General features: G+C 45.9%; 4 protein-coding genes across 4 annotated transcripts in view; 3 read left to right on the top strand and 1 right to left on the bottom strand.

The window, feature by feature from the left end:
* Window positions 1-704, top strand: part of LOC9655232 — an 866-nt gene extending 162 nt beyond the window's left edge. Inside the window, exon 1 of the mRNA XM_024665454.1 lies at window positions 1-704. This exon is cut by the window's left edge and continues 162 nt beyond it. Coding sequence (XP_024521222.1) covers window positions 1-401 — 401 coding nt within the window. The 3' untranslated portion in view covers window positions 402-704.
* Window positions 705-822: 118 nt separating this feature from the next.
* LOC9643500 (expansin-A10) lies at window positions 823-2,987 on the top strand. The gene is made up of 5 exons (XM_002963656.2): window positions 823-851; window positions 1,117-1,448; window positions 2,079-2,189; window positions 2,274-2,598; window positions 2,681-2,987. Exons 1-5 carry the CDS (start codon window positions 823-825, stop codon window positions 2,985-2,987), a joined length of 1,104 nt encoding a protein of 367 aa, XP_002963702.2.
* Window positions 2,988-3,103: 116 nt separating this feature from the next.
* LOC9655231 (transducin beta-like protein 3) lies at window positions 3,104-6,390 on the bottom strand. The gene is made up of 14 exons (XM_024665439.1): window positions 6,042-6,390; window positions 5,804-5,983; window positions 5,603-5,752; window positions 5,355-5,548; window positions 5,000-5,288; window positions 4,818-4,952; window positions 4,644-4,762; window positions 4,432-4,594; window positions 4,139-4,385; window positions 4,012-4,088; window positions 3,831-3,950; window positions 3,653-3,783; window positions 3,419-3,590; window positions 3,104-3,362 (listed from the first exon to the last, which is right to left on the bottom strand). Exons 1-14 carry the CDS (start codon window positions 6,336-6,338, stop codon window positions 3,171-3,173), a joined length of 2,466 nt encoding a protein of 821 aa, XP_024521207.1. The 5' UTR covers window positions 6,339-6,390; the 3' UTR covers window positions 3,104-3,170.
* Window positions 6,361-9,644, top strand: LOC9643499 (vacuolar protein-sorting-associated protein 33 homolog). Its single transcript, XM_024665445.1, has 22 exons — window positions 6,361-6,477; window positions 6,528-6,567; window positions 6,621-6,701; window positions 6,757-6,954; window positions 7,014-7,124; window positions 7,174-7,239; window positions 7,298-7,402; window positions 7,455-7,499; window positions 7,545-7,601; window positions 7,649-7,734; window positions 7,794-7,845; window positions 7,899-7,955; window positions 8,006-8,068; window positions 8,117-8,223; window positions 8,280-8,402; window positions 8,463-8,544; window positions 8,605-8,675; window positions 8,740-8,823; window positions 8,892-8,949; window positions 9,006-9,121; window positions 9,185-9,275; window positions 9,344-9,644. The coding sequence occupies exons 1-22, from the start codon at window positions 6,425-6,427 to the stop codon at window positions 9,437-9,439; spliced, it is 1,842 nt and encodes a 613-aa protein (XP_024521213.1). The 5' UTR covers window positions 6,361-6,424; the 3' UTR covers window positions 9,440-9,644.
* The last annotated feature ends 58 nt before the right edge of the window (window positions 9,645-9,702 follow it).

The raw sequence follows: 9,702 nt of genomic DNA, 5'->3' as shown, positions 1-9,702 counted from the left end.
TCACGGCGCCAGCAGCAGCGGCACCGGCAGTGGTGGTGGACGATCCCTCCGATCAGCCGGTGGCGTCGCCGCGCACCCGGCGCCTGGTCACGCACCTCCTCCAGCGCGTCTTCTCGCTCAATCGCAGGAACAGCAGCAGCAGCAGCGAGGATCTCCTGGCGGCGGCCGTGGATCAGGCGCCGTCCAGCCCCAAGAAGTGCCCCTACTCGGCGGTGGAGAAGAATCCCTCTTGCCCCTATGTGTTCCAGATGCCGCTGCATTACCCGCGCTACACCAAGCTCGAGTACGAGGCCATGCCCGAGTGGCAATTGGATCGCTTGCTCGAGGAGTATGGCCTGCCCGTCTCTGGCAGCCTCCAGGACAAGAGGGACTACGCCATTGGCGCCTTCGTGTGGCGATAGAGAAGCTTTCATGAGGTATCTACCTTAATAGTACATGATCATCCAAGAAAAACCATCTCCGAGAGAGAGAGAGAGAGTGTGTGTGAGTGCGTGTGAGGGACTAGAAGAAAAGAGAGCTCCTACGATCGATCAGACTGGAAGGTTTACAGTCTCTTACAGTGTTTGTGTTTTTATCTTCGTTGTTCTCTTGGATCTAGCTATCTGGGAGATCGTTGAGCACTCTTGTTTCGATTTCCTAGGAGGGGGAGATCATCGATCTCTCTGTTCCACATCGTGCCAATTAATTTAAGTTTTCTTCTTCTAGTGCTTGAGAAAAAAAAACAAAGAAAACTGTCTTCTTTTGATGTGATGTGCTAATCTTGATCTACAGTGTGGCTTTAAGCTTAAGAAGAAGAGAAATTCTTCTTCAAATGTGTAGAAAATGGTCCAAAGGTTGTTGGTGTTCGTAAAGTAAAACTTTGGTGAGAGCACCACTCTTGTGTGATGGACTGTTTGAGAAAACAAAGTGATGCATCGGATCCCCTTTGCTGAACAGAAAATTGGTAAGGAACAGGACTGATCTAATCGCGATCGGGAGATCGATTGTAAGAAACCAAGAAAGAAACGGGTTTTTGAAGAGAGAGAAGCAGGCATCCAAATCGCATTGAAAACATCCAGAACTTGACGGACAATGACAATGAGTGCCGTGTTGCGCTTCTTTTTGATACGGTATCAGCTGGAATCGAGACGGGGACCACCTACTTTGGAAGAAGGGAGAGAAAGGTGGCGTGTACTTGTGGCTATGGCGAGCCCAAGCGTTTAATTTCAGCCTGCCTAGACTTGTGGACGAAAATTCGGCTGCACCTCCGCGCTACAGCCTTCGTTTGGATTGCAACTGGGGAGCGAATTTGTTTGATTTGCTTGCTCTCTACTACAAAATGCATCCCCAGCTTTCTGGATTGGAGAGATTCCCCATACTTTTCTCCACAGGACTGGATGAAATCGCGTCGGTTTATGGGAGATCGAGGATTGACAGATTTGCTGTTCCGTTAGCCCCAGAGTTTGCGAGTAACTTATTTGTTCTTTTGGAGATATTGTAATAGTACCTTTTGTCGATTCATGAGTTTTGTGTGTGTGCCTGTGATACGAGCTATACGGCTTTTGTTTCGATTATGGTAAGCATAGGGAATAATCTTTTCGGAAAGAGAAGTTCCTTTCAATAAGAGAGGTTTCTTGAGTTGACATGAAAATCAGAGTTCTGACAAAGAGCTCAAGTTGACAATGAGAATCAACGATTGTACATGTAAGGAGAAGCTGATAATGTATGAACCTGTGGAGCATATCCTGCCCGCACTTGGTGATCAAAGCGAAATAGTTGAACCCTTCGAACCAAAGCCTAGCGTGCGTCGAAGTCAAAGGTGGCGAAAAGTTTTCTAAAGTTTCCTCCACTCTTTCGAGGTTAGTGTGAATCTCTGTTGATTCCAAAGTGTGCATGACATCGAGAGCGTCGCACCATGGGACCTGATCTCCAATGACAAATAACTGTCTTACTGTTAAGGAAAGAGTTACTCCGAGGTTCTGTATTTAAAGAGAGCTCAGGGCTAGACTTGATCGCCATATTAGATTTTCTTCTTTTCTCTTTTCTTTGTCACAAGATTTCTACTCACAAAAAAATGGATCTCCCACTTCTTTTTGCAGCAACCGTTGTGGTGCTGTTTTTGAGCCCTGAAGTTGGAGCTCAAGATTATGGATCATGGCAAGATGCTCACGCAACGTTTTATGGAGGAAGTGATGCCTCTGGAACCATGGGTACAATCATTTAGCAAGAAAAAAAGAAAAACAACCCATTCTAACTGGCATGTTTGCTTCAATGCAATGATCTTGTAAATTCAGGAGGAGCTTGTGGATATGGGAACCTCTACCTCCAAGGCTATGGAGTAAGCACAGCAGCACTGAGCACTGCCCTGTTCAATGAAGGCTGGTCGTGCGGCTCTTGCTTCGAATTGAAATGCAATGCCGAGGCCGACCCGGAATGGTGCTTGCCCGGCAACCCATCCATCGTGGTCACGGCCACAAACTTTTGCCCTCCAAACTTTGCTCTCCCAAGCGACAACGGAGGCTGGTGTAATCCCCCGCGCGAGCACTTTGATCTCTCACAGCCTGCATTTGAGCTGATTGCCAAGTACAGAGGTGGCATTGTTCCTGTTCAGTACAGAAGGTGAGCTCTCCTTCTCTAGAGAATGTTTTCTATAGTTTTCTACAAATTCATTCACTTCGTGTTTGCATTTGTTGTGCTACAGGGTACCTTGTGAAAGGGAAGGAGGCATTCATTTCTCTATCAATGGCCATGCCTATTTCATGCTGGTGCTGGTGTGGAATGTGGGTGGAGCCGGGGATGTCCACGCTGTGGCTGTCATGGGATCGAGAACCAGGAGGTGGCAGCCTTTGGTGAGAAACTGGGGGCAGAATTGGCAATCGCCAGATGTTCTTCTTGGCCAGTCCCTCTCTTTCATGGTAACCACGAGCAACGGTGACACTGTTACCGATTATGATGTTGCGCCTCAAGATTGGAAGTTTGGGCAAACGTTTGTAGGAAACAAAAATTGATATAGAAATAATTGTAGTACATTTTCTCTTATTGAATTGGCTAGGAACAACTACTTTTGTCTAGATTTCGTGTTTCTTTGGCAAAACTTTACTATTTTATTATCAATAGTAAATAATTTAACTAGATTAAGTAAAAATTATTTTAATTTAACAAAACAAAATTTTCCTTCAAATTCTAACGGATTACAACTTTTGCTTCTTCTTAGCATGTATCTCTCCGCCAAGTCCTGGCAATTGGTCACTGGGATCCAACACTGACATGCATGCCAACGTATAGTCCGCAAGGTAACAGCTTTGTTCCAGCCTGCCTATCCTATTAAAATGCCGTTGTGTATAAGGTAAAATGCCTTCCAAAAGCTCCGATATCCCTGGAACCTGCAACCAAAGCGTGTGACCATGCTCCAAGATATTTAGCACGCTGCTCTTCTCACCTCTACTATTTCGGACGCTGGAAAAACGTTGAATACGCAGTGCAACACATGCTGCGCAACATAACAAAACTTTGGCTTCGAATTCCATTCGCGGATATATTCCAAGAGTAGACGCAGGTATGCGCTGTCGAGTTTCTTCAAAAGCGAGGCCAGTGTTGCGTCTGTGCCAGATCTGCCAAAAGCACCGAGACTGAATTGTTAAAAGCTCAGCTCTCAAGAGTCAAGAGACTGCACCTGAACAACTCTGTAAAAACTCCAAGGAGTTTAAAAGGTCGTCTTAGTTCGAATGCCAGTTGAACCGCTTTGTCATAATCCGTGTCCGCGAGGGCATTCGCTAAATCCTGGTCTTTCAGAGCTTCCTCGGCCTGTAATAAACGTAAGATGAGACTTATCAACAGAGTTTACGAGTAACCTCTTGTCTAGCAGCTTCCTCTTCGTCAGAGGCGGTGCAATCCTCCCACAAAGTGACCAATGCATCACCCCCTCCAGTAGCAAACGATTCATTGTTGCTGTTCACGGCTAAGGCCCAAATCTGTGTTTGGATACGAAGAAGAAGTAAGTAGCCGGAGACGTGCTGTTTTCTACTTTATAACCTTGTCGTTGTGTTGATCAAAAGTGTTTATGCACTCGTTACTCTTGATAGTCCATAGCTTTACCAGTCCATCCGCACCTAAGCGTGACATGTTCAGTTGCAAAATTTTTAACGAGGGCGACACTCACCAGAAGAAATTATTTGTGTTCCGCGAGATAGAAATGAAGCTCTCAAAACACTGGCGGTGTGGCCCTCAAATGTTTTTAGACAAGAACCGTCGGAGAGTGCCCATATTCGTATAGTTTTATCGCCGGAGGACGTTAATACGCACTGGTCGATAGGAGAAAACTCTACAGACCAGACGCCTCGTTTGTGCCCTTTCAAAGTCGTAGCTAGAGTGAGTTCCGGGAGCTTCCAAATACGAGCTGTCCCGTCCTGCAGACGCGTCACCATTTGCATCACTGTGATTAATTTGGAATACCTGAGATCCGCTGCATAGAAGGCTGTCATTGGGAGCCACAGAAAGCGAGTTGATATCTTTGTCATGTGCAGCGGCAGAACGGATACACGAAAGCTTGGCAACTCTATCTTGTTGATTGTCATCTATAACAAACTGAAAGTCCCAGAACTTGATAGAGCGATCCCTGCGGAAGAAAATCAGATGGACGGTGCAATATTAAACAATGCTGGTACCTGCTTCCTGTCAGCAGAAAACTGCGTTTCTTTTTTGAAAAGGCAATGGCTCCGACTGCAGCACTGTGGCCAGTACACATCGCGAAACATTTACCAGAGGTAACATCCCAAAGTCTCGCCTTCGAGCACAACATAGACGGTTTTTGTTAGATTCCTAGATTTCAGAGCACATACCGTATGGTCCTTACCACCCGAAGCTAGCACTGATTTTCCTTGAGATGAAAGGCAAGTGTCCAGACAAAGGACAATGTCCGTGTGACCGGTGAGCTCTTGTGTGCAGGCCATGGAGCTTAAGTCGTAAATGCGGACCTACAACACAGATTGTTGAAAACTCACAGTTCTTATTCCACTTTTACCTGCTCCACGTTGCTGGCCACGGCAAGAGAAGTCTCGTCGCTTCCAACATATCTCAAATCGGTTATTTCATCGTTGCAACCTATAAGGCGCTTGCTGATGCGCAAATCTCTTTGCTTGTCGTCCACTAGAAATGGCTCGTAAAAGAAAAGGCGGTGATCGTACGTGATGCAAAGAACTCCTTTTGCATCTGGAAGAATATATGCCGCAGTAAACCCACGCTTTGTCTCGTCCGCGTCTTCTGTTGCTATGGAAACATCGGAAGAATTTTGCTTGTATACGCAATTTCCACTGCAATCACCAGAAACGAAAACAAAATCAATGTAAGACAAACTAATGATCATTCCTCATACGGACCCTTCGGCAGAGAAAACACGGATAACTCCAAGCTCGCCAACAGTTAACACATTCGGCTTCGAGCCCTTCTTCTTCTGGATAGAGCTTCCTGGTAGATTGCAGCCATCTGGAACAACACAGATTGCTTCCACTGCTTCAAATACCGGTACAGTTCCTTCATGGCTATAGTCACGAAGACTCCAAATATTTAGAACCTGTCACGCAACAACACCATATTGTCCTAAAAACTTGATCGAGAAAAGAAATACCTTATCCCTCGCACCACTAATCAAGCTCCAGCCATTCGCTGAAACTGCCAAGCTGGTGACAGTCGAGAAATGCTTCTCCAAAAGAGCGGCAGATTTTTTCGTCACCAGATCCCACACCCGTACTGTGGCATCGTCACCGCCACTAAAGAGCTGGAGAAACAACAAAGCATTACGTCGATTCTCCTTTGATATTTTCCTTACCAGCAAACGATGCGGGTCCGGATGGAAAATCACTTTTGTGACGATGCCTTTGTGCCCCCGGAACGCGTGCGTACAAAATCCTCCATCCACATCCCACACTCGAATGCTTCGATCAATGCTGGCTGTGGCTAGAAGCCCCGACATCGATACGTCCATGTCAGTCACAGACCCATCGTGTGCCTAGAAAAAACCACAGTAAATTTCGAAAGAAAAATACAAAGCTCTAGCAATACAATACCTTCCACGATCGACAAAGCGTGCCAGTGGCGAGATCCCAGATCCTCACTTGCAAGCTCCTGCTGGCCGCGAAGAGCGTATTTCCATCGGGACTGATCGCCAATGCTGTGATAGCCTCGGAATCGCCTGCTAGAGACTTACGAATGGTGCCGGTGGCGATGTCGACGATCTTGACCTCATCGTTGCAAGCGCAGGCAAGGAACGAGGCATCCGGCGCGAGACGCAGCGGCCCTCCCGTGTAGAAGAGCTGCAATGCCGGCGTCGCCCGGAAATTTTTCTTGTATCCTAACGGCGCCATCGCCCCTTCCTTAGGGCTTTAGGGAATATTTCCACTGGTTTTTAGGGTTCTAAACTATTCAAGCTTCGTCGAGGAAGAGCGTCGCTATGGCGCAGCTGCCTCCTCTGGAGAATGCGCCGATCAATCTCATCGGATTGAGGTCTATTCTACATTTCCTTCTAGATTCTTGTCACTCTCGCTTGAATTTAGGAAGGAAGCGCAGCTGGATCTTGTCGAGGCGCTCGATTCGGTAAGTCGTTTTTGCCAAAAGAATGCCTTGTGTGTGCTAAGATTTTTTGCCAGATGCGGGGGAGGAAGCTCCTGGTTCTGGATCCCAAGCTCAGTGGACCGCTCACACTTATCGTCCAGATTTCTCTTTTAAAGGTGATTTGATCAGTGTTGGTTTTCCAGCATTGCTCTGCATCGTTTGCTTGTCCAGGAACATGGAGTGGAGAATTTATCTCATCTCTCCGGAGATCCAATTCAGTCCGATTGCACGAACGTTATTTATATTGTCAGGCCTCACTTGACCTTGATGAAACTTATAGCCGCTCAGATCCAACATGATAAACGAAACCAACAGGAAAGGCAGTACTCGCTGTATTTCATGCCCAGAAGATCTACAGCGTGCGAGAAGGTGAGACTTTTTACTTCCTTTGTTTCCTTTTCTGAGTTTTGCATCGTTCATATTGCCAGGTCTTAGAAGCAGAAGGAGTACACGGTGGCATTACTTTTGGCGAGTACCGCATGTTTCCTATACCCTTTGACGACGATGTACTGTCTCTGGAGCATGAGCTTGTTTTGAAAGTAAGTTTTATTCCTCGCAATTTGTTTCTAGAGATAACACTGGTGTCAGGAGCTTCAAGTCGACGGTGACCCGACCTCTTTGTGGGATTTGGCACTGACAATTAACAACCTACAGGTTTCATCAATTGCTTGAATCCATCTCTAAATTTGAAATATGTTTGCTTTCGTCGCAGTCGCGGTTTGGTCTTATTCCAAATGTGAAGGGAAAGGGTGACGCTGCAAAGAAAGTCTTCAGTATCATGAAGAAAATGCAAGAAGAACAAGCTTTGACTACTCCCGTAAACATGTCGAGTTTTCTTGATAGAGTTTCACAAGTGCTTTGTTTTTCAGGAAGGACAACCGGAAATCGACACACTAATCCTTCTCGACAGACAGGTACCAGCATGCTTATCTGAAATCTGACCGAAAGCTGTCCATTAGGTGGACCTTGTAACTCCGATGTGCTCTCAGCTGACCTACGAGGGTCTTGTCGACGAGGTAAGAACATGCTATTCTGGCAACATCTATGAGTATATTTATTTCAGTTTTTAAACATAAACAACGGTTGTGTTGAGCTGGATCCTGCAATTTTGGGTGGGGACAAGAAGGTGAAGGTTCCACTGAACTCAAGGTTATTAAATGATCCAACTTGTAGAATGCACTTATATTTTTTTCTTTTTTTTTTTGCAGTGACAAATTATATAGAGATCTACGTGATCTCAACTTTGGAGTTGTGGGAGGGGTAATTCCTGTTGTTTTGTTTTTGCGGTCATGAATTCCGAGCCTGGTCTTCAGATTTTACGTGAAAAAGCAGCTAGCATGAAGCAAGATTATACGGATGTTAAAACTACTGTAAGTGTAGCACCTCGTTTTTAATTACCGTGCCTAATATTTTTGTCCAGAACCAAGAATTCTCAGACCTCAAGAAGTTTGTCAAAAAGATGCATGCACTTCCGGAGATGACGGTGAGATCGTACTTTGCAAACAACAAAGTGCTGATGCTATTCTTTCAGCGACACATTGATATTTCTCAATATTTGACCACGTTTACCAGGAAGCGCTCGTTCATGAGCCGGTTGATTATGGAGCAGACTCTCGTTGAAGGTCAGGAATATGATATGTACGTTATAATGCTGTTATATTTTTTCAGTCTGACACTAGCACTTTCTGAATCAGTTGTTATGAGTATATCGAAGAGATGATCAACAAGCAGGAGCCACTGATCAGCGTTCTGAGACTGCTCGTTATTCTCTCAGTAACGAACAATGGCTTACAGAAGAAGCATTTTGATTACTTCCGGTTCGTGTCCCTTTCTCTTCTATCGGCTTGACATGCTTGAATGGGTCTCGTCTTGGGCAGAAGGGAGCTTCTTCAAAGCTATGGCTGGGAAAATTTATTTTTTATCAACGACTTGGAAAGGGCGGGGCTTTTGCGAAAGCAGGTATGATGTCGTTCGGATGTCAGGATCTTATGCGGTAATGCTTTTTCCCCGCTTGTGAAGGAATCAAAGAGCAATTGGCTGACTCTGAAACGGGGCCTCAGATTGGTGGTGAGCGATACGGACGACTCAAAGTAACAGAGTTTTCAGGAATAGGCAACTCGTGTTTTGACCAACTCTGTGCGTGTGTGTTTTTAGTCCAAAGGATATCTCCTACGCATTCTCGGGCTATGCTCCTCTGAGCATTAGACTGGTACAACATGCACTGCATGCTAGTGGCTGGTGAGTAAGTTTGGTGCCTAAGCTAAACACTGCTGTTTGACTATTTCACTCTTATCCACTCGCTGCAGGCGAGGGATTGAGGATATGATGAAGCTGCTTCCCGGAGCGACTTTCGAAGAACGACAGGTAAAGAACCGAGTTAAATTTAAAAGAGAAAAGGAAAAGAAAAGTTCGTTTTATAGGGATCACAGCAGCAAAGAAGAAGTAGCTTCTCTCACAGACCACCGTCTTTGACCAACTTAACAACAGGACATCAAAGAATGCCATCAGCGAACAACTTAACCGACCTCGCGAACAAGTAAGCTGAGAAAAGAGAAACCAAATCTTGAGCTTTAACACCGACAAAACGATTTGATTGTAGCGTGGACGGTCGCCGAGCACTGGTGCTGGTGGTTTTCATTGGCGGAGTCACCTTTGCCGAGATATCAGCCCTGCGATTCCTGAGCGCTCAGGTATGTCTCACCCTTTCTCTAGAAGAACGTTTCTGTTCCTAACGTGCTGGAGACAAATATTCCTGCAGGAATCGATGAAACATGACGTGATTGTGCTTACCACGAAGCTGTGCAATGGAACAAGCTTTCTCCAGAGCCTCCAGACCAACCCCTTGGGCGGATGAAGCACTCATTCTCCTCGAGGTGAGTGGCTGCTAATGTTGGGCTTAAGTTAACTTTCCCATATGCCATGAGCCATGCTGCGAGATATCAAAACCTGGCTATAGGCCAAATTCCGTTGTACAGTACCAAAGCTGGATTGTCCCATTCCACCTAAATGGTGTCGATCATTTCCACGCCCCCCTCTAGCGGGGCATGCCGTTCGTTTTATTTCTGAGACTGCTGCCAGCGATAACGCTGCCCCCTGCGCTGTTTTGTTTGAGAGCTA

Source organism: Selaginella moellendorffii, unplaced genomic scaffold (assembly GCF_000143415.4).
Source record: "Selaginella moellendorffii unplaced genomic scaffold, v1.0 SELMOscaffold_3, whole genome shotgun sequence".
Taxonomy (NCBI): Eukaryota; Viridiplantae; Streptophyta; class Lycopodiopsida; order Selaginellales; family Selaginellaceae; genus Selaginella; species Selaginella moellendorffii.
This window is presented reverse-complemented; position numbering and strand designations above follow the sequence as displayed.

What these genes read in the sequence shown, in the direction of transcription:
- LOC9643500 (XM_002963656.2), top strand. Translation starts at nt 823, where the DNA reads ATGGTCCAAAGGTTGTTGGTGTTCGTAAA. An exon ending in TGATGCCTCTGGAACCATGG is followed by an intron (nt 2,190 to 2,273) that starts GTACAATCATTT and finishes TTGTAAATTCAG; the next exon opens with GAGGAGCTTGTGGATATGGG. An exon ending in GTTCCTGTTCAGTACAGAAG is followed by an intron (nt 2,599 to 2,680) that starts GTGAGCTCTCCT and finishes GTTGTGCTACAG; the next exon opens with GGTACCTTGTGAAAGGGAAG.
- LOC9655231 (XM_024665439.1), bottom strand. Translation starts at nt 6,338, where the DNA reads ATGGCGCCGTTAGGATACAAGAAAAATTTCCGGGCGACGCCGGCATTG. An exon ending in CGCTTTGTCGATCGTGGAAG is followed by an intron (nt 5,984 to 6,041) that starts GTATTGTATTGC and finishes GGTTTTTTCTAG; the next exon opens with GCACACGATGGGTCTGTGAC. An exon ending in GTTTTTACAGAGTTGTTCAG is followed by an intron (nt 3,591 to 3,652) that starts GTGCAGTCTCTT and finishes TGCTTTTGGCAG; the next exon opens with ATCTGGCACAGACGCAACAC.
- LOC9643499 (XM_024665445.1), top strand. Translation starts at nt 6,425, where the DNA reads ATGGCGCAGCTGCCTCCTCTGGAGAATGCGCCGATCAATCTCATCGGA. An exon ending in ATCAATCTCATCGGATTGAG is followed by an intron (nt 6,478 to 6,527) that starts GTCTATTCTACA and finishes GCTTGAATTTAG; the next exon opens with GAAGGAAGCGCAGCTGGATC. An exon ending in TAATCCTTCTCGACAGACAG is followed by an intron (nt 7,500 to 7,544) that starts GTACCAGCATGC and finishes GCTGTCCATTAG; the next exon opens with GTGGACCTTGTAACTCCGAT.